The following is a 24,100-nucleotide window of genomic DNA, read 5'->3' on the forward strand; positions in this document are numbered from 1 at the left end:
ACTACATTTTCTCCTAGAATTTTCGTCCTAAATATTTTTTTTTTACTTTTTATTCCAAAAAATAATTATTCTCGAAAGAAATAATTTTACTGGATTTTTTTTTTCAAAGAAAAAAACTTTGTGCCTGATGATAACTTCTTTTCTGCTTCTATTTTTTCTATATTAGTTTTTCGTAAAAAAGTATTTTTTGCTCAAAATAAAATTTCTAAAAAACAGTTTTTCCAAAGAAATTCAAATTTTCAAAAAAGAAATGTTTTTATGATAAATTTTTCTAATTTTGTTAAAAATATATATTTTTTCTAATAAAAATATATAGAAAAAATAATACTACTATCAGCTATACATAAAAATTGCAAGTTTGAACAAATTTTTTGTTCGTCTTCTTTTTTAGATATTTTCCAATTTCGGAAAGAATATTTTTACGGGAGATCTAATCGAACGGACTAATTAATTAACAAAATTAGCAACAACTCTTAACATATCTATCGCTCTCTCTCTCTCTCGGTTTCTTTCCCTACTTAATTTTACTCCATTCAATCAGCGCGTGAGTAACTTCAACGAACGTTCTTGTGTCAAATCTCTTCTCAGCAGCTTCATTTAAACAAAGTAAACATGTTAACTTTGAAAACATTTACTTGTATTTATTTATGTTGATTTTGTTTGCGTTTACCTATGATTAAAATTAAGTTGTTGAACAAGCCGTCGCGTTAGTTAATCGCGCTCAGCGTAACGAAACGGTTTAGATTTCGCAGTGCTACATTCACTTTGGTGTCGAGTGCAGCAAAACGGTGCAGTGGACGGTTAGTAGAGTTTGAATTACGTTCGCTGTATGCTGGATACATTGAGTTATTTAAATTTTATTTTTCCAAAAATTTTGGTGTAAAAGGTAATAAACTTAAGTTAAAATAAAAATTACAGTGGCAGACGCCTCAAATGTGTATTGAAAAAGCTTTGAATATTTATCGCATCACATTAAAATTAATAAGTTAAATATGAATTACCATTTTTTACTATTTAAATGTGTGAAATTTCCAAGCTTAAAAAACCTACATACGTGCTGTGCTATCCATTTCATCACTTGTTCGACACATGTTGAAATTAAATTGTATAAGTGGCTACTAAAAATCTCCCACTACTTCATGGTCCATTGACTGGCTATTGTTTACTTTGAAACCACATTCAAACATCACTATTCGCCGCCGCCGCCGCTACTCGGCGCGATGTGTGTGAGAAAATGACAATTTTTACTCGAGTGCATAAATCAGCCAATTTAGAAGTTGCAAAAAAAAATTGCTTAAAACCATTAAATGCAATGAAATACAAGACAAATGAGTTAAATAAATTAAGCTAGGAGTCAAAGCAAAATGCTAGCTGCTTAAATGACATGAGAATCGGAATGCAAAAAAAAAAGTGATTGTGAAAAGCGAGGCATGGAAAGTAAATAAAAATGCTTCTTGAAATAAATACACTTAACTACCTGCTCGTATTTTTGGCTATTCTGAGATGGGTACATTTGCACGTACATATGTACATATGTATGTATGCACGACCATGGGCGATGGTATTTGGTAAATGAATTACCATTCACACATGTCTGTAGCTGTGTTTAAATACCCTGTCAGAAATCGCTTACAAAGCAACATTATTTCGACGGCTGAGTGGACGATCGACTAATCTCGGCAGTCGGTTCGATAACTCCCTATCTCAGAAAACTTTTCAAAAACGTCCTATTTCACAATTTGACTGAAAACGCCCGATCTCACAATTTGCTTCAAAAACGCCCTATTTCAACTGAAAATATATAGAAATATGTTGAGATAGGGCATTTTTGAAACGGTAGCTGAGATAGGGCGTTCTTCAACCAAATTCTGAAATAGGGCGCTCTTGAAAAGTGTTCTGAGATTGTGGGCATTTTCGAACTGGCTGCCGAGATAGGTCGATCTTTCACTCAGCCGTCGATATGAAAATATTTTAATTGTAATTGAGTGAAAAGTAACGATTGTTGCGAGTCGACCGCTTTTTTGTCGCCTAAAAATACAAAAGATCTGCATCGGAAAGTATTTTGTCAAAATATAATCGATAGAACTCAAAAAATAAAAATAAAAATACTCAAAGCACCGAAAAATCTCAACAAAAACATCAAAAAAAATCTCATACGTCTATACCTCAGCCTCGCAAATATGATTAATCCCGTATCATTATGTTCCAAATAGCTGCAATAGTATGAATATTTAGTCTAACCGTGAGGGTTCTATACGAATATTTTCTTGTTCAAAAATCTATAAAAACCGAGAAATACTTCTTCTAGTTCGCTGAGGTCATAAAGAAATTGCACAGCTCTGCAGTACGTACAGGGCTCGACCCCCATATAAGTAATTGGACATAGAAAATTCCTACGCGGCCAAAAAAACAGGTCAGATATTTTCGTAAAAATTTTGAGCCTGACTGCCACTAGACTCCCAGAGTGGATGATTACCTTCCCTATAGACGTTATAATACCATTTGACTGCTTTCTTAATGGCAGATATCTTCGCTTGAAAAACATTAAGGCAATCTGGATCTCTAAAGTTTTGTTAAATGTTCATTCCTTCTGACTGCTGTCTATCATATACATACTTTTTCAAGGAGAAATAACTGTTTGCCGCCTGTTTATAGTATTTGTAGTAATCTGTGTTGAATGAAACGTAGTCGAATTAACTAAGCACCAAATTTTGACCGCAGTTATCGGAAATATGCCGGCCACTTTAGCTGCCTACTAAGTTGGGCTTCTCTAGCGCATTCGTTCAATGCTAAATTCGTTTCACTTATTTCGCTATTCTCTGCAGGGTCTCTCAAATACACATGTATATTACAAAAACTAAAAAAAAACAACTCAACTAACTCTTTTTAAAGACTTTCAGTAAAAAGCGATAAATATGTAAATATTTCAAGTACTTAAGCGGGCTTTAAAAATTTTGCACAAACTATACAACAAATGAGTTTAGAACACGAGATTTAAGTTATTCGCTCTGTGACCCATTTACATTGGATGACAGCACTACATGCCTTGCACCACTATCTATACTGATTGAAAAGGAGGCCCGCTGGAGCTTCCCACGGCTGCCCAATGTAAACAGCGTAAATAGTGGAGATCTTTGGGGTCGCTTGGAGGTTCTTAACCTATTCCTGGATGATTCCGCTACCAATTTCACAGACATCGTGCTATCGAAACATTCATTTGACAAGACCTACAAGGCCAGAATTCTTACTCTCTTACTTAGACCAATATTCCCGAAAAGTCGGCCAATGGGCAAATACTCAACCAATATTCCAGGCGGACGTCTTCGCAATCGAAGTCTGTGTTCGAGAACGTCTTCGTAGAAGGACAAACGGGACCAGAAAAATATTATGTCGGATAGACAGGCAACATTAAGTGCCTTACAACCGGGTTTCACCAAAATTTAAATGGAAAATGATTTTTTATTTTATGTCGACTTCCATATAAAATTCAAAATAATAAAAACATTTTTCACTTAAATTGCTTTCGTGAAATTGGCTGTTATTGCCGGGTTTCACCAGAAATTTAAATGGAAAATGATTTTTTATTTTCTGTCAATTTACATATAAAATTCAAACAATTAAAATCATTTTTCACTTAAATTGCTTTCGTGAAATTGACTGTTAGACTCGTTTAGAAAGGCATCAAGACTTGTGGACAGTTGTGAATTTCTCTTGAATCACCTAGACCCGACAAAAGAGTGACGCTGTTGTAGGTTCCTACCTCCTATCCGTTGCAAGAGAGGATGAGAGTATAGAAAAGGGTAGTTGGTGCACTTTATGCACACAGTGATTCGTGTTGTCACAGATAATGTTGAAGCCTCAAAAAATACTTGAATGCCTAAATTGTGTGTCAGACGTTCCGTCTCACTAGGATTTACAGCGAGGTTTCGCGGGTCAAAACCAGAAATTTAGCCCTCACTAAAAGTGTATCAGAATCTTACGGTAGTCATTATTCTATAGCACCTCAAGTAAGTTTGCGAAAAGAGACACCGCATTGTCATGCTGAAAAATCCATGACTTGACTTTCCACAATCCGGGTCGTTTTTTGCTTATTATTTCGCGGAGTTAAGGCAAGGGCGCTGATTAATAGTTTAATAATAAGAGTAGCGAATATTCCAAGTTTTTAATGAAATTTCACAAAAATTTGTTTGCTTTATTGCTACACGAACAAAGCTACAAACCACAGCTATGGAACTGGCGATTGTCCCTGAAGAACACTTTTAGCAGCTCACCCAATGTCGAGAAAGGCACCTTTAACAAAGTCTTTATGTAAGTATCGTCGTCTATAGGACGGTCTTGACCTACCTGCTCCTGATGTACGCATTTCGGCAAGTTTTGACATCTCGTGGGAATACATTTGTAATACCATAGTTATATACGGGAGGTTCCATGGGAAAGTGAACCTCAGTCCAAAAATTATTTTCTTTATAAAACTAACAAACGTGTGGATAAGACATTTGTAAAAATCTTGAATCAATCAAAAAATAACAAATTAAAGCCAAGGCGAATTAATATAAAGTGATAGCAGGAGTACAAAAACAAAAATTTACAGGTTTTTTGTTTTTGCTTTGGCGGCATAAACTGTCAAAATCTGTAAGAGTGTGTGTAGAAATTCAAACAAAATTTTTCAATTTGATATCAGAAGCCGTGCGGCGAAACACATACACAAAATCAGCTGAGCTAGTAACACCACCTTATATAAATTCGCCTTGATTGAAGCTTTAAATGAATTTTCATTACCTTTTTTTACGATTTGAAATTAAGTTCTAATTAAATTTTTTGATTGAGTTTAAAGTAGGTTATGTTGAAAGTACTGTCAAATAATTTGCGATTCGTAATTCAAGTGTTTGGTAAGAAAAATATATAGTAGAACTCATCTGCTTTTAACAAATTTGTTTTATATATTAAATTGTGTGACTGCTTTATCTATATTATGGGTTATTATTAAGCAGTATTGGTCTTGTCCCACCCGTGTCAAAAAAGCTAAAAGTTGTTATATTTATTTAATTACAGAAGTTGAGGTTGTGTTTCGTGTTTGTTACATAATGTTAGAAATTGATTGCAAATATTTACTACAATTGCATTGTCGTTTCCATCCATCCAGCCATCATTTTCGGTGTAGTTTTTGCTTTGTTTGTATTCGTGGTTCTTTGTTTTATTATAAGACGTAAAGTTCACAGAGAAAATCGAAACAGATTCGCAGAGTTTCCGTAAGACATATCTGATCCAAAAAGCAGGTTATTTTTTTGTCCCAACCGTGACAGAAGAAATAACTCAGATTTTTTCTATATAAAAGTAAGCTGGAATTTGTTTCTTATTTTGTGTTTACTCATATAATAGTCAATTAGATGTAGCTTTATTAAAATGTAGAATTGTTGAATACTTTATACTTAAATTTAAACAAGAAAGAACATTTTTTCTGCACAAGTGTCCCACCCGTGACGGTGGAATCGCCCATACACGAATACGGATTATCTGGATATTCAAAATAGCCCTAGCGGTTACTTAAACTTAAGATATTTAATTTTATGCACTTTTCGAGAGTTGGGATTTTCTTGTATATAATTTTCAATATACCGCAAAAACTCAAGTTGATTTTAGACCCATGGTTTCTTCGGCAAATATGCTTAGAAATACACGTGCTATACGCGCATAGTCAAAAAAATTGAAAAAAAAATGGCCCGCCCTAATGCAGGTAGAATAATGCACTTCTCGGTGATGCACAACAACTATTAGACTAATTTGCCAACGGATTTGTTATCTAAAAACAATTAAATATATTTGTTTTCCAAATAAATGAATGACATATGTATACCAATCGCCGATTGACTGAATGTAAACTGAAAATTTCTACTCACGTTTTCAGTAGCTAAGTGTGTATATGAAGGAATTTTTAAGCAAGTAGTTAGAAGAGTGTGAAGGCTATTAAACAGAGTTAAGTAAATTAAGACACGCCAGCATGCAATGAACAAAAAAAAAATATCAAATTTAATATAACAAATTACTTAATGAGTGTAGACATAGCCGCTCACAAAAGTGATGATTGGAAAAATTTCCGACTTACATATAAGTAGATAAAAATGGTTCCTGGTAAATCAGTATTTAACCATTTGCACGTATAGATAAGCACATATACTCAAGTACTTCATACATATGTATATATGGCAAATTATATTATACATATTAGTTCATATGAATGGACTGCAGCTGTTTGCCATTATGTGGTGTGAGGAAGAGGAGTGTTACTTAAATTGGATTGAGTGGGCATGTGAAGAGTTGGTTGGTGTCGTGATGCGAGTCTCCGCATGCTGGACACTCCTTGGGGATGTTGAGGTCGTAGGAGTTGAGGCGGCTACAATATGCAGAGTTACGTAGGTTTATCCGCCGAAGTTGAAGCTATGAATACCGTTAATAGACTGCCTGTAAAGTTCCGGGTACAGCGGTTGCTGTACGTAGTGCTGGACCTCGTCCTTCAGCTCATAGATATGCCTTCTGACGTATCTATATGGTGGCGCCGCATCAAGCAAATGAATGTTCGGGTCCTTACATCTGTAGCACGAAGCAATCAAAGACAGAAAAGGACTTATGTACCATCCTTGGCTATACAATTAATATAAACAAATAAAAATTCGCAATCGCGCTCGACAAATATCTTCTAAATTTTACAAGCTTTCATCTAAATAGAAAAAAAAATCAAATCGGTTGAAGAATGAAGGCTCTGATAATAATGGCTAATGGCTAACTTGGATAAAATTGATTTTTAAATAAGAAGATATTTTTTTAAGTTACCCAAAAATTCGCGGACACTTTTTATATGACCCAATACACACACCTTAAATATGTGGCATATTTCTACAAAGGCTTATTTTATTTATTAATTTATTTTATTTTTTTAATTTTATTTTCTTTTAATTTTAGCTGTTACTTTTTTTAAGAGAAATGTTTTTTATTTTTATTTAATTTTTAGGAACTTATTAGGTTTTTTAAATTAAAATTTTTTTCTTTGCTTATTTATTTTTTCTTTATTTTTTGTAGTTCATTGTTTAAAAAAAAAATCATGTTTTCATTTATTCCTCCTTTTCTTAATTTTTATAATTTTTTAGAGTAATATTTTTGTAACTTTATTTAATTTTTAGGAACTTAGATGCCTGACTTTTTTATAGATATTTTGTTTTTTTTGTCCTTTGATTTTATTGCTTAAAAAATCCGCTGAGACTTTTCATATGACCCAATACATACACTATAAATATGTGGTATATTTCTACAGCTCTGCGAATAAGTTTAGAAAAGGCTAATAAATCTTTAAATGTTCCAAAACAAATTTTTACATATTACTATTGTAAACTAGTCAAATCTGCTACTTAAACATTTTTCATTTTGTATACAGTTGCTCGAGATGACATGAGCTTTGACGGCGCCTATGTACTACATACTTACACGCCAATTCGGAAAATCTCTTATCTACAACTGTTCTAGGCCAAACACTGGGTGATATTTATAGCAACAAAATTCTATAGGAAGTCCCTTCGTTTTTAATATAACTTATTTAGCAATGAATAAGTTTTTATGGAATTTTGCCGAACTATTGCCCATTGTTTTATTGTATTACAATGCGCTAACGGCTGCACAAACAGACAACAGACCGAATATAGTGATTATATTGGCAGATGATTTGGTAAGTACTATATGCACCTACAGCAGCCCCTATTTACACAATACCTATAACCATAGCCATACCTATTTATAAGCCTTATACTTACCAAACGTACATATGATTGCTTAACATTTGCCAGGGTGTCGATGATGTCAGCTTTCGTGGTTCCAATCAATTCCTTACACCAAATATCGATGCTTTGGCCTACAGTGGAGTTATTTTGCAAAATCTTTATACTCCAGATATGTGCTCGCCTTCTCGATCGGCGCTGCTAACCGGAAAATATCCGATACACACTGGTGAGTTAGAAGAAGAAGTTTAAAATTTCAACTATTCCTTACAGGGGAAAGGCAATTAAATTAAGTTATGACAATAGAAGTTTCACAGCGGGCTAAAAAGTCCCGTTTGCTCGCACTTTAAGGTATTTTTTATGCACACATGTGTACACTATTCCCGAGAGATTTCAAAGTTCCTGCGTAGCTTTCTTACTGAGATGCAGACATTGCTCATTTTCGCACCAAAGGTATCGATAACAACTTTGACCTTTGACTGAATTCGAAACGAAGGATGTTTAACTTGGTTGTATTTTTTTATCAGCATACATCTAGGCGCCTACTAACTGATGTCTGTACTTCTTACAGGGCAATTCTGACTAAGATAGTTGCAAGTCTTTTGTAAGACATTTGAAAAACAGTAGACAAGATAGTTTGAAAGGTTTCATTTATTTTGGCACGAAAGTATTACAAAAAAAGCTCCCGCGCAAACTTTCATGGCGAAAAGCTCTTTTCACAGAAAGCGCTTGAGTATTTATGTTCCAAATCGGTGGTGGGCACCGGCCTGCTCGCGGGAAAATCTCTTTCAAGCTCAGCCAAGCTGATGCCTACCATTCCAAATAGAGATGTAATCATTTTTATCGCGTTGCTCCAACAGCCGCAATAGTCGTGTGAGTAAAGCAATGATGCGCAGATAGAGCATTTACTCTATACGCGCCTATACAAAATGTATGGAAAGCTTAAAAGAGCTTTGCCCGCGGGCAAGGCGGTGCCCATCAGTGGAGTGACATTTTTAATTTATAAAATATGTATTTTTCAATTACACTTCATTTTTATAAACTTATTTATTATAATTAAAAGAAATATAAATAAAAAGGGAAACATTTATTGTAAAAAAAAGCAGATAAGTTCCTAAAAATTAAATTTATATTAAAACAAATGTTTTTCTACTTAAAAAAATAAAATATAAGAATTGCAAAGAAAAAAATTTATCAGATAATTTCATAAAAATTAAATTAAATAAAAAAAAAGTTTCTGTTTGAAAAACTAAAACCTCAATAAAAAAACTCAAACCTCAATAAAAAAAACTAAAACCTCAATAAAAAACTGAAACCTCAATAAAAAAAAAAAATATATTAAAAACTAAAACCTAAAAATTAAAACAAAAGAATATTAAACACGAAAAAATAAATACATTAAAAAAATCCCTTATTTAAATTTAATTTTTTTCTGTTTTGATTTATTTTTTTTAATTAAGATTTTATTTTTTTAGAATAAAATTGTTTAATCTTATTTAATTTTTATGAACTTATTATTTTTTTTTAAATTTTTCAATTAATTGTTCTTTAATTTTTTTGATTTTATTGTTTTAAAAAGAAAAAAATGGATGTTTTAATATGTGCTTAATGTTTAGAAACCGATTGCATTTCTTTTTTACTATTATTAATTCAATTTTTTTTCAGTTTTTGTTGTTAAAAGAGAAAAATATATACTTTTTTATTTAATTTAATTTTTAGAAAACTGATCCCTAAAAGACAAACTAAGTATCGCTAATACCTCCTCGTAAACAAATTTCTCAATTAGTCTTTCGAAAGACTGAACAGAGCTTTCAAGATAGTTGCCAGAATTGACAATTGACTTACGAAAGACTTTTGTTTTTTATTTCACGCTCCATCCTGCACCAGCTTGAAATCCAAAGCTCCGTCAAAACTTTCCTCATTTGGTCTTTACAAGAACAACTCCAGAGCTTTTGCATCCATTTATACGACAAGACTTATGCAGCTCTATATTAATTCTGGTGGCCATCTCGTGGTGAGGCCGTAAGTCGAAAGTCAGCGAAGTTTTCACAGTTACTGATGGTTCTAAGCCTGTCAGAAACCGGGAGAAAGAGTCGTACCACAATGCCTCAGTAAACTGAACCTTAAGATAACCATTTGAACTCCAACTTCTCTTAGATATTTAATAATTTAGATAAAATTAAAATATCTAAACGAAAACGAACTATGTACAGCAAATCGCTTTACTTTTCCAGGCATGCAACACTACGTCATACCAAACTATGAGCCATGGGGTCTTCCGCTGAATGAAACAACAATGGCGCAGATTTTCAAACAGCACGGATACTATACGAGTATTATTGGGAAATGGCATCAGGGTATGTCACGCAAAGCATATACGCCTACGAGGAGAGGCTTCGATCAACATTTCGGCTACTTGGGTGGCTATGTGGATTACTATGCTCAAACCTTGGATGCTACGGTAAGTTAATATTTCTGTAGCTATAACTAAAAATGAATATTTTTTTGCTATTCTTATCGTATTTACAAAATTAAAATTTGAGTAACAAAAATGCCAGTTGCATCGGCAAATTCGAATAGCAAATTACTAACTATGAGTAATAAACATTTTTCTCTAGTACAAAAATCTATCACGCGGTCACGATTTCCGTGACAATCTTGCTGTATCGCGCGAATATATTGGTACCTATGTCACCGATCTGCTCACCGAAGCAGCAACCAAAGTGATAAGCAAACATGATGCCCACAAACAACCCTTATTTTTGCTACTAAGCCAACTGGCGCCGCATGCCGGTGATGAGGATGATCCATTACAGGCGCCTCCTGAGGAAGTAGAGAAATTTGCATATATTAAAGATGCGCAAAGGCGAACGTATGCAGGTGAGTTGGTGGGAAGGAGAAATAGAGTGCGCTTTTTGTCAAGAGCATGAATGAATATAGAATGTAGACAAATCTAACAAATACATACATATGTACATACGTACATAAGCATTAGGCTCGAATGAAAAAATCTACCTGACTAGTGCATCATAAAATAATTATACGTATTTTATGTTCATGTTTCCTAAGAAATTTTGCAAATACTTAATTTTTCTAATAAGCTCTAAGGCTAAATTAGGTTGGTTATGGTGGTAGCACCCGCAAAAAAAAACTCACTTAGGCATTTCGGAAGTTGCCCATTGCATTACTACTTAATAAATTTTTCCTAGTTAGAATGATAACTGCAGATAATCCATTTGAAGCTTGTTAGGAAAAGGGATTCGTGCTCAACATGAAGTTCCACAGGTAGCTGATGTCCAGAGCTACTCGGAAGTGTTGATGATATATGTATAAGCTGAGATGTTTAAACCTTAGTATAGCTTATATAGTTAAGCTCTTTAATGCGGCGAAGAGTGATGGTTTTTGAAATGCATACGAGGCAGTCCTGAAGAAATGCGACCAGGAAAGCCCGAAGGGACTGCTGTAAGGACTACTGCGATAGTATAGAGCGGTGGTGGGCATCAGCTTGCCCGCTTGCGGAGCTCGTTCCAGATTTCTATCCTAAATGTATACAAAGCTTGAAAGCGCTCTGTCCGCGACCAACCCAGTGCCGGTCAGAAAGCAATCGCCTGCGAAAGGTGTGCTTGCGAAAAGTCCAACGAATCCGATATACATATGTATACTTATAAGCCAAATGGCGACTGGTCGTTATATCCTGGGGAAACGCTTCAGTGGACTTCAATGACGTAAAGAGCCATAAAGTCCTTCCAGCCCTACAAATCACCAGGCACGTACGGTATTTGCACTGCCGAACTTCGGTCAGCATCTGACGTTTTATGACCGACACTTGACTTAATCTATAAGGCTTATCTTAAACTTAGTTTAATACCCAAGGGTGGGACCCTGGCGAAAGGGAGGTAGACCCCCCCACGTGAGCCAAGAGACTTTCGACAGATAAGCCCTGCGGCAGTTGTTAAGCACCCCCAAGTTCTGTGTTAGTTAGTTCAAGGCGCCTTATGCGTGCTGGCTACTTGATTCCGGCAAAAACGGCCAGCCTCCAAATAGCTGCGGCTATAAGGTCCTTTACGATTTTAAATCGTACCACATGGGTTTATAATTAACAGGAAATCTGTTAGAGCTGAGAGTTAACCACACAGCTGCAGAAGTTGCCTTAACTGCGTTCAACCACCACAGGTAATGCCAGGAACTGCTATTCCTCTCCTGTCAGGGGAGATGCCCTCTGCGATACCCTGCCTAGCCATTTCTTCTGCCCTGCAGTTTCCTACAATGTTATTTATTCTGCGACCCAAATCAGTTTGATTTAGAACTCATCCTTGGCGATAGAAAGTGAGGTCAGGCCTTCTCCGGTCAGTTTCGATCTTACTAAGAGCGCTGCTAGATACCTACCTTTCCTGTACTATTTCGTAATATACTGCTGCGTAGATAGGCACCACTGTCTTCAAAATGCTACAAAAACCGGCAGCCTAAACATGAGATACGCGGGGAGTTCAACTACACACACATCTTCTCTAACTCTGCCGTGCACCTTTGGCCCATACGTGAAGATGACGCATAAAGGTCTGTATATCTTTTCCAGCATATTTCATTCAAATGAGCTGACTGTTTACTTGATGGCACGAGATATTTCCGCTGGTGCTTGTTGCTTGTTGTTTACGGAGCTGGTGGTGTTGCCTAAACTTCAGCTTTTCCAAATTCAAACAACGCGGCGACTAACCTCGCGTTATCGAAGGCGGCTTTGAAATCGACGAAGAGATGCTGTGTTTCGATCCTTTCTCACGGTTCTCTTCCCAACTTTGGCGTGTGGTGAATACCTCTTTTCTACGGAGTGGATTTATAAATCCTAAAATTTCGCAGTGAAGGCGCAATCAGTTCGTTGGTAGCATTCCACCAGACTTTATCGGATGTTAAAAAGGCTAATCCCACGGTAGATGGCGCACGTGGCAGGGTCACCCTTCTTATAGATTTGGCACATCTCCGAGTTTTGGCCACGGAGACAATACCACACCAGTTGGCTTAAGAAAGCCATTTTACCATAATTGTTACATAAGCTTTTGGTTTAGAGAGGAACAGGCCTGTATTTCAGAAAATAAACTTGGTTTAAGGCGAATATGTCGCATCACCAGAGTTCAGTACTGTGTAGCCGTTTAGTTTTACTGCTAACTTCAGGTATTTAACTGGTGAAAAACTATAGTAAGAAATTGCACAACTGTCGAACAAACTGTATGACTGCCGGCGGAAACAGATTACCACCATTCATTATCGAGGGGACAATTGGGGCAGGCAACTTCCGTAGACGTGGGCTCCTTACTAGATGCAGTAATCAGAGAACTGCCAGACTCCACCTTCTCCACGTATGCTATTAACTTACGCCTTATTTCCCTTCACTTCTGAGCTAACGAAACTAGAACCTCGCCGTTAGTGGGAGTTTGTGCTTTTTGTAGACAAATGATCTGACTTTGGTATCACCTAACCACTTACTCAGAGAATGATCTCCTAGTCACTAAAAAAGAAGACTTGAACAAGGAAAGATTGATTTCCAGACCAGGGGTTGCGACCATGTGATACTATTGTGTCACCCCATCATTGTGCATACATACATCCACCAGGATTCAGTAGGTATTTTGTTGAGAAGATCGAGTAGTAAGAGAGCAGTTTCGGTAGGTTTGGCCCAGCAAGAAATGGTGGCGTATGCATAGGCTTGAAATGGCATGTGAAGAGACGAGTTGCGCTGTCGGTACTTCTGCACATGCGGGACGCACTTTCGGTATCTACGGGTCTATCCTAGATTAAACCTGCTGCAGTATAAACTTTTTTCAGAGCATAAATATTGGTATTCTCCTTGACGGGAAAGATCTGTGCATCTCTTTAGAGGTGGTGGCTGCTTTAGCATCATATAGAGGCATCCTCAATTATTACTCTAACCAGTCGGAAACTATGTCCACTTCGCCCTGCTGATTTCTGAAATGCAACTAATTTTTTTCTATTCTCCATTTCAGCTATGGTCTCCAAACTCGATCAATCTGTAGCTTCCGTGATTGATGCGCTCGCCCAAAAAGGCATACTCAATAACACAATTTTGATCTTTCTCTCCGACAACGGTGGCCCAACTATAGGCCTGCACGCCACTACAGCCTCCAATTACCCACTCAGAGGCGTAAGTAATAACCATTAAAGTAACCTGCCTATGGCTATTAATTAACCCTTACCACCTTCGTTTTCTCCCATTACAGCAAAAGAGCTCACCCTGGGAGGGTGGCATACGCTCATCGGGTGCCATATGGTCACCGCTACTCGAACATTTGGGCACTGTGTGGAAACAACACTTCTATATCGGCGATTTGTTGCCCACATTAGCGGCAGCGGCCAACATACCACTCGACTCCCAACAAATGAAACTCGATGGCCTCAATCTTTGGTCCGCGCTCAAATATGGCTACAATTCGGTGGAGCGTGAAATTGTGCACAACATTGATCAGATCAGCAATTATGTTTCATATGGCAAGGGAAAATGGAAACTTATTAATGGCACTACATATGATGGCATCTACGATGATTGGATAGGGACGCGTGGCAATGAGAGCAACGACGAGTTAGATCCACGCGCTGCACACTACGAGGAGGTCATAATGAATACTACAGTTTGGCAACATCTAGCCGAGATCAATGCGAAAGGAGGCGCGCTGGCTTCGCGCACAATTAACATAACCAAATTGCGTGAGGATGCAGCGATCAATTGCCAACTGGCTAATGCGTCACATGGTGTAGCGTGTGATCCTTTGGTGGCGCCTTGCCTCTTCGATATCGATGTAGATCCTTGTGAGCAAAATAATTTATATCCAGCCATGAATGGTAGTAAGTTGGTGCAGGAGCTACTGAAGCGAGTGGCGCATTTCAGTGAGACGGCGCATGCGCCAAATAACAAACCGTTAGATCCAAACTCTGATCCACAATTGTACGATGGCGAATGGACTTGGTGGGAAGATGTACAGGACGGAGTTGATGAAGACGGCAGCGGGAATGATGGTGCGAAGATGGCGGAAGTCGTTAGCGTTGCTTTTATTTGGACGTGTACTTTTGTGCTATTAATATTTTGAAGTATTCTATGTAGTAGGTTTTAAGAAAAACGAATTTAAGTGTGAAACGTTTGTTATTTTTTTAATGAAAATCAAGATTTTATTTATAAATTTATTTATGAAATGAATTGCTAGTATTTCGTTTATCTAAAATATACATACATATCGTACATAAACAAAAATATTTTAATATTTTAGAGATTCCTGCGCTTAATAGAATATGAGTGCTTGTAAGTAAAAGAGGGCGTGAATATACATATATTTGCAAATTTTTGAACTTAACTTAAAACATTTTGCCACTTTAGATTAGTCAAACATTCTTCGTGGTAACACAAAAATTTTATGAACTAAGTTTTGGACAAAAATTTTTATTAATTGAAAAACTACACATTATTTCTGGACAATAAAATTTTTGTTATTTAAAAATTTTGCATCAAAATTTAGATATTTAAATAAATTCAAAAATGTTTGGACGTTTTTATAATGATTATAAATTATAAATATTTGGTTATTTTAATTTAGGACATACATTTTCAGATATTTAAACTAGCCATATTCTTGGTAACTTAAAAACTGGGCATAACAATTTGGTTATTTAAATACTGAGCATAAATTTGAAAATTGTACATAATTTTTGGCGTTTGGGCAATTGTGGTTATTAAAAAATATAAATGTGGTTATTAAATAACTGAACATAAATTTTCATTAATTTGTGTAATTGTAAAGCCGGACTCACATTTATTTTGTTGTTTTAAAATACATATCTGTTTCGCTTAACAACTATACCGTAAAGTAAAGTCACCAAAAGCTGTGCATAAATTTTTAGTAATTGAAAAACTATACATAATTTATGGACATATTATTTGGTAATTAAAAAATTTTACATACAAATTTGGTTATTTAAATACCGTAAGAAATTTTAAACAGTTTTTTAAATGAACTCAAAATATTTGGTTATTTTAATAAGGGAGCTAAATTTTCAGATATTACAAACTAGACATTTTCAGATATTAAAAACTAGGTATAAGAATTTGCTTATTTAAATACTGATTATTAATTTACAGTAATGTGAAAACTGGACGTGGTGTTAAAAAACTTAATCCAAATTTTCAGAAATTTTTTAATTGTAAAATTGGGCTCACTTTTGTTTTGTTATTTTAAAATATTTTTTTTTGTTAAAAAACTGGACCTTAAAGTTTTGACATCTAAAATCTGCACATAAATTTTTAGTAATTTAAAAAATATATGTACATATTTTTTGTTAGTTGAAAAACTGAAACTAATTCTTCCCCATTTTTAATTTTTGGCCATAGAAAAAAAAATATATTATTTAAGAACTTAATATAAATATTTGTAGTTTAAAAGCTGGACATATTTCTTTAGGCATACATTTTTTGTTACAAGAAGCTGGATAAAAAATAAATTTTTGGTCATATTAAAATTTAATATAACAATTTTGATTTTCTAGAAACTGGGCATACATTTTGGGTGACTTAAAAAGTAAAAATATTTTTTTTGTAATTTGAAAATACGACATAAAAATTTAGTAATTAAAAATTTGGTGGTTTAAAAACTAAACATCAAGTTTGGCTAATCGGAAATGTTTGTTAGGACTTAATTTTTGGTCATCTAGTAAATGAACATAAAATGAAGCTATGGACATATTTCTCCTTAAAAATTGTTAAACTGAACATAATTTTTTGTCATTTAAAACATTTTTGTCGTGTACTAAATATAAAAATTTTGGTTATTGTACATAAATTTTTTGTTTTTTTTTTTAATAACGAAAATTGAAATAATTTTTTTTTATAATTTTAAAACAATTTTTTTATTTATTGGACATAAAGATTTGTTCATTTAAAAACGAAAAAAACAATTTGGTCGCTTCAAAATTTCAAAACTAGGAATATCCCTTAAAAAATACATCCTTTGTTTCTTAGAAAACGGGTGTCGAATATTTTAATTAAAAAACTAAGCAAAGTTTATTGCCTATATGAAAACTGGATATGAATTTTTGGTAATTTAAAAAGAGACAAATAATTATGTCTTAATTTTCAATTATAAAAACGTTTGACCAGTCTTTCAGTTTTTAAATGTAAAAAAAGTTAAAGCCAGATTTTACATGACCGATAATTTAAGTCCTGTTTTATTTTAGCAAAAATTTTGGTCTTGTTTTAAACTACCAAAAAAATATGCGGAATTTTTGCACTTAAAACGTTGTTATGTACATCGGTATTTATCTAGTGTGATTGAATTTAAATTTTCAATTAAAATATCGACTATCAGACGTCTGATCTGCATACATGCATTCATTCATATCTAGACTCTCCAACGAAATGTCAATATTTATTACTCAATAACACCCAGACATGCGTTTACAACTTTGTTGTTTATACTTACTTATATGTACGTACTTGAACCTACCCATCAAATGTAGTTTATAATAAAACTTGAACTTGAAATATTTATTTCACTCTTATGGTACTCATTTAACCGCTACCTTTATTATCTTTATTACATTTTATTTTTTACTCTAGTGACAATACAGACCACATTGCTTATAAATAAATTGTAAGCATAGAGGTACAATAAACTACATATATTACTTTGTACACTGCTTTTACTGCTTAAGAAATTTTTACTTGCGCATACATTTGCATGTACATAATTACAACCCTGCAGCAATAAGACGGCCAATTGTCCGTTAAGGACTAGTACTTCACTGGTTAAAATTTGACTGGTCAGAATTGGACATTTGCTTGCATCGAAAATGTCAGCCTTCGACCAGTCCCCCAAGGAACCGGCCTAGAGATAGACGAAAAATCCAGTTTGGCAGTTACAGGGTGGTGTTGTCTTGCAATTCAATAAAAAAAATTTAAAGAACACCACCCTGTAAATGTCCCAATCGCTTGGTCTGGCCTTAATACAAAGTGAACATTTGAACACACATTTACATGCGTGGCTGTAGCTCAGTGCGCAGAGATGCTTGCCACTATTTGTTAGCTTTCAGGAGGGTCCGGGTTCAAATGTTGTCAGAAGCAACATGGTTATAAAATGATAAAATTTATTTTTTTGTGTTTCCGAATTATGAAAAAGCATCTGCGAAGTGCAGAACGCAATCTTACTCCAACGAAAAAAATTTCCAAAATTGGACTAGTCCAGGACTATCTACGGCCAGTGTTGATTGGACCGGTCCTTTTCCAATGACACGCCAATGCTAAAAATGGCAGTTGAAACCATTGACAGGGGAATTATAGGAACTATCTGAGGGCTAACCTAGGGTGAGTCCTCAGATAGTCCCTATTGTTACCAGCACTGCCCACTGCCAAACTGTATTTTTCGTCTATCTCTAGGCCGGTTCCTTGGGGACTGGTAACTTTTTGAAGTTGATTTGTATAGTGAAGACCAGTAAATTAGGGATTTAAAATTATATATTATATTATAAAAAAACGTGGTTCAAAAAATGGGCGTTTTTCAATAACTATTTTTAAAATATTTTTTTTTTTATGACCAAATGGTTTACTTTGTGAGAATCAACAATTTTTTGTAATTTTTTTCGACAACTTATGTTAAGATATATTTGGTAAGGTGTTAAACACCGGGTTTTTGCTAAAAGTAAAATTTTATTACGGATTCCGATAGAATACCTATCCAGATATAATATTTGTATGGCAAGATTTTTCTTTAAGGCGACAAACACCTAGCAATGGGCGTGGGAATTGCTGGAAAAAGGTATAATCGGTTGTAAAAATCTGGTTTACTGGGTATTCAAAAAATCAAGATTTCAAAAAACCGCTTAAAAATATAAAATCATCCCGGTTGACTGGTTTGCAAAAAGCGAGTCAATCACCCTAATATGTACCATACTAAAAGCATAACAAAATACATGAAATAAGACTTTCTGTTAAGATTTCCAGCGGGGAGAGAGCTGTCACTATTAAAATAACATGTGATCAGAAAAAACGCTATATGGACCACCCTGTATATCAGGTAACTATGTAGCATACAATTTAAGGGTTTTCCCGTTCTACTTTTCTTCAAACCAAATGGCGGTAATAATAATCAATAAACAAAAAGGGTAAAACCGCGAACTTGATATTGAAAATCAAGCATTAAGTACGTCACCAGTAGAATTTTAAATTCGTCAGCATTTTGATTGTTATTACTTTTACATTCCATATATATATTTAAGTATGTACACACGTATTGTATTGTTAAATTTTCCTGCGTAATTCCCAAACCTGATTTTGATACCCAATCAACTATTCTGATGTATTTATGTACATATGTATTTACTCGTATCTAGTTATATGTACATAAGTGTATGTTTTCGGTTCTGTGTATGTACATATGTATAATGATCGCTCATTTACTATCCCATTTGCCTCGATTACGAGTTGATCAATTTTATGGTTTATAATGAAAATAGTCATACCTTTTAAATAGGTTGATTAAGTAGACTAATTAAGTGGATTTTCAAACCAGTTCTAATTAGAGAATATTCAAAAATGTCATATATAGAAAGTGAAGTTCTCAATTAGCCAAAAGATTCGTTTTAGGGTATGCATATGTACGCGGATTTTAACGTAATTATTATACCCATTTATATATTTAATGAGCTAGCACTTAGCGAGCGGCGAAGAGAATGAAACTAATGAGGTACATCAAGCTCGCCTATGTTCATCGCTGCTTGCTAATTTTTTATTTTTTTTTGATTTCACATAAAAATTGTTCGTTAAGCGAGCGGAACTGAAATATAGTGAGCAGAGAATCGAAGGTGGCTATTATGTACATATGTATTTGTGTACGAAAACGTTACTACCTTTTGTAAATTGAAGAGAACTATAGGAAATAAAAAGTTGCAATGGATTTCATTAGATTAGCTTATTCCAAGTAATGCAATTTAAACGAACGCAAGCGCTCAATCTAAAGTCAATAATTCTTGTAGCGATGTGCGCTCATTTGCTCCTAGTATGGTATTCCTGCTCCCCGTAAAATCTGTATTCTACCGTTTCCTGTTCGTCTTCGTTCCTGCAGCTTCAAAAGAAGTCGTTGTAGGCGATACCCAGCCTTCTGGCTTTGGTGCCGACCGGCCAATGTCCAGTAAGAATCGGTACTAGCCTCGCAACGTCAGGTCTGGGTTGCCTTTATAAGTTGTGTATTCTATTAGCGTTGTACGTGACGTACGCGTTGTCAAATGACTTGGGATGTATGGCAGCCGACGCCATGCGCCACCTTCGATCCGACTTCTGAAGGTTGCGGAGAAGCATTTCTCGGTATATGGCTTCAATTGGCGGTGGGATCGGATTCCTGATAGTGGCCATTTTGGAACCCTCTCTGCCGAACTCGTTTGCAGCCTCGTTTCCGGGAATGTTGCGATGACCAGGCACTCAAAACTAAATTTAAATCGAGCTGACTATTTACTGTCTTTATAAGAAACGACTGGGTCTTAATGGCCGCCTAACTATCCGATAAAATGGCGATACGTAAACCACTACGTTCTAAGAGACGACAGTCTTTAGCTATAGCGAATACCTCTGCATTGAAAACGTTAAATTGGGCAGATGGATTGATCTTTTAAATACCAGGGGTTCAGAGAAAACACCTGCTCCAACTCCGCTTTCCATTTTAGCGCCATCGGTGTGCAGATGATGTAACCCGTGGGGAGATATAAATTTCATCGTCCCAGTCGGCACTCGACGGCAGAACGACCCCGAAGGTCTTGTGAAATTCAACTTCAGGTCGTATGTAATCGGTAGCCAGTCTCACCCTGGGGGGCTATGATTCGATTGCTTCGAAGATAGTTCGAATTATTCGATATTGCACTTTTATGCCGCCGATCAGAAGATGTACCACATTAATTATCATCGATTATAGGTGTCATGACCATAAATAGCTGATTTTTCGTAGTCAACAATGTCAGTGTTGCCAGACGCGGAACAAGACCCGGAAAATGGGTAATATCGTAGTATATTTGCGCAGAACTTCTTTCATTATCACTAAATTAACACTGAATTCTATGAACTCAACAGCAGATCATACTAAAATATGCACATCAAATTAAACGTAATAACTTGTACTTTATTAATAATATACATTTCTTTTGCATTATTTATGAAATTTTGTTAAAAAAAGGTTACTTTATGAAAAAATACGATTTTTTCCGTTTTTTAGTATTTTTGGTATCTATGGCTATGGCGTTATGGTGTGGCAACACTAATCGAATACAGTGTTGACCATAAGGTTGGTTGGAACAGCTGTTTTATATGGTTATGGTAATGTCACCACTAATTTAACCTTTAAATCTGCACTTGAGAACAAAGGGAGTAACGGTACTACCATTTTTTAATAACAATTTCTCTCGCCGTCTTCACAATTCCGACAATAACGTTCGCCGCTTTATCTCTTACCCCCAACCTACCCCAACGTAATTATCACTAAAGCCATTTAAGGAGAAGTGTAATTACTTTTTTCTCTCTCATATTTGTTTTACACACCTCTTAACACTGAATCAGCTGATGAAGCTCTGCGTCAGCGTCTGAAGTATACTCTGCACAGCAATTGATTATACAAGTCCATCATATGTATCAGGGTTGTTGTGAATATTCGCATTCGCAACCGCGGAGCTTCCGCATTAATTTTAACATTCGCAATAATCAATGCGGAGCTTTTGCGAATGCGAATGTATATTTGGCAAAGAAAATTACAAGTTTAAGCCAATATTTTTGCGGCACAAAGGAGTATTTGTGTAACAAAACCGGTCAAAAGTCAGATTTATCATTTCTGATAAAAGAGTCTTTAAACCTATTATTTCTCAAGCTACATATCGTCACCTGAAATGCAAAAAGACGTAACAAACATCATCGTTGTAATGCAAAAAGTCTAATAAAAAATTCAAAATTCACTTTTTGATTTTTATGGTGGATTTCATCGAATTACAACTCCCCACATCATTTTATGAAAAAAATTAAAATATTAGTCACGGCCTTTTTCCATTTCACTTACGATGATGTTACGTCTTTTTGCATTTCAGGTGACGATATGTACTATGTATATAAATAACCGAGCTATCAAGGGGCGGTTATTCACATTCCCACTTCTACTTGATCATTCGTTTCTTTCTGTATTATAATTTTGTGGACCAATCTTAAAAAAAAAACTACTAGACATGAAAGAAGAAGTGTGCACAGTTTAAACCACTTTTTGTGATTTGCTTTTGATCTTATATTCGTTTCAATCATTTCAAATGAAGCTCATTGTGAAATTTATTTCAAACTAGTAATTTTTAGCAAAAAAAAAACCGACTTCAACTCCCATATAAAAAAAAATATATATATATATATCTCATGATCCACTGATCGGATCTCAACCAGATTAGTATGGGACCACCTCTGAGACACTACCTTTCCGATGCAAAAATTGAATTATCGAAATCGGTTGACGTGGTACAAAGTTATGCGGTAACATACATAAAAAAAAAATAAAATATTCCGACGAACTGATAACCTCCTCCTTTTTTGGAAGTCGGTTAAAAACAGTTGTTTACTTATCGGGAAATATATTTTTTCATAGGGATATACATTGAACTCTTGGCTAAAAACTTCTGTGCTAAAACTGTCCCGTAGTTAAAGTCAAAAAGTAGGCTCCTTCAATAGGAATTTGCAGCAGAAATGTTCAACGTCTTGCTATAAAGAGAATCGTGGCTCAAATAATTTAAAAGCTGTGCATAGGGTAATATTATTTTTAAAAGATCTGTTGGAAAAACTAGATTTTTTTCTACTTCTCTTTAGAAAAGTGTAAGTGTCATAATTAGCACGCAGCGAAATAAAGATAAAAAGGAATGTGAAAAAGTTGACTGCCAAGTTCACAAATCAAATAAGAATCTATTCAAGGCGAAGTTAATATCTATTGGGGAGTGGAACTTGGCATGCAATATATTTATGTTGAAAATTTGAAATTTGCGTGCATCTGTCATAAAATATGACAACGCATTGACCGCATGGAATCGAACAACAAAATGGATTTGATAGCTTATGGCACTGACAGCGGTGTGTAATTAATTGTGACTGCCTGCAACTAGGAAAAGTCGAGCTCAGCTAATAAAAACACCAATTACAAGCTTTTCATTACAGCTGAACTTTTAAAGAAGCCACCCGGAAACTAAGCAGCTCTGAGATCCGCATCATCCGTGATTACAATAATTCAAATGCTTATAAAAAAACGGGGGGCCTTTTAAAAAAATAAGTAGCAAGATTCTGATCCAATTCGGCTAGCAGCTACGACTTTGAAAACAAAATTTCGTTCGAAATTTTCATTCCTAGAAAATAACAACTTATTTGCCATATCCACCATTTTAGCTCGCTATAAGCACAAATTTGCCATAATGCTAGATTCTTCAAGTGAAGATGAAAGTCAGGAGGATACATCCGACATTTTCAAGTTTCACACGCAGATACATATTTGTCGCCTCGAGCGAGCAGTTATTTAGTGGCGCGGGTTTGATTTACGACCCTTTTAAAAACAGGCTGCAACCGGAAAAAGCAGCAGCATTACTTTTTATTAAACATAATGTTCCAATTTCAAGTACTCAATAAAAAAAATACATATTATTAAAAATTATTAACTTTTGCATTTTTTTATTTACCTAATACATACACCTAATTTAATTATCTAAATTATTTCGTAAAATTACTTGATATCCGCATTCGCATTCGCATCCGTGGATTTTAGCTTTAGACATCTAAAATTCCACATTCGCAACAACCCTAATATATATATGTATATGTACTACATAGGAGTATCAAGCGCCAACTTGGGCGTCACTAAAGTCGAAGTCGACGTCAACGTTTTGATCGTCGTCATTTGTGTCTTCGCTAACTTCAATGCTGCCCCCAGGTAGTATTTGATTGTAATTTAAATATGTAGTAGGCAGCTTTTGTTTGAGCTTGAAAATGATGAATGAAGCTCGCTACTGCTGTTCGCTCTCATTACGATATTTAAGTAGTATCCCCATATATGTATGTATGTATTTATGCGAGTAGTTAGTTAATTAACTTGCGATACAGCGCAAAACAACTTACCTTACTATTGTAGTAACTATCTAGTTAGTTGACGCGGAAAACTCTTTAACACTGATATTATCGCATTGCAAAAACACACACACTCAAACAATAACAATAGCACAACAAGCAGAATGATAATAACAATTAATAATGTGCTGGTAATAGGTGCGTTCGTTTAAAATCTCCAGCAGAAACCAACCAA

General features: G+C 35.0%; 1 protein-coding gene across 2 annotated transcripts; it reads left to right on the forward strand.

Moving 5' to 3' along the window:
* The first annotated feature begins 722 nt into the window (after window positions 1-722).
* Window positions 723-14,920, forward strand: LOC118739432 (arylsulfatase B-like). 2 transcript variants are annotated; one of them, XM_036470744.1, is made up of 7 exons: window positions 723-800; window positions 7,427-7,714; window positions 7,833-7,992; window positions 9,998-10,224; window positions 10,382-10,643; window positions 13,760-13,917; window positions 13,994-14,920. In XM_036470744.1, exons 2-7 carry the CDS (start codon window positions 7,592-7,594, stop codon window positions 14,855-14,857), a joined length of 1,794 nt encoding a protein of 597 aa, XP_036326637.1. In that variant the 5' UTR covers window positions 723-800; window positions 7,427-7,591; the 3' UTR covers window positions 14,858-14,920. The 2 variants fall into 2 exon arrangements, with proteins under 2 accessions (XP_036326637.1, XP_036326636.1); XM_036470743.1 differs by having other exon boundaries at window positions 732-886; window positions 13,994-14,919.
* The last annotated feature ends 9,180 nt before the right edge of the window (window positions 14,921-24,100 follow it).

Source organism: Rhagoletis pomonella, unplaced genomic scaffold (assembly GCF_013731165.1).
Source record: "Rhagoletis pomonella isolate Grant_MI unplaced genomic scaffold, Rhpom_1.0 Rhpom_scaffold_00005, whole genome shotgun sequence".
Lineage (NCBI taxonomy): Eukaryota > Metazoa > Arthropoda > Insecta > Diptera > Tephritidae > Rhagoletis > Rhagoletis pomonella.

Bases quoted from the DNA above. Each gene is read 5' to 3' on its own strand.
- LOC118739432 (XM_036470744.1), top strand. From the start codon at position 7,592: ATGAATAAGTTTTTATGGAATTTTGCCGAACTATTGCCCATTGTTTTA. The intron at 7,715-7,832 runs GTAAGTACTATA...AACATTTGCCAG, and splicing joins TTATATTGGCAGATGATTTG to GGTGTCGATGATGTCAGCTT. The intron at 10,644-13,759 runs GTGAGTTGGTGG...TCTCCATTTCAG, and splicing joins GCAAAGGCGAACGTATGCAG to CTATGGTCTCCAAACTCGAT.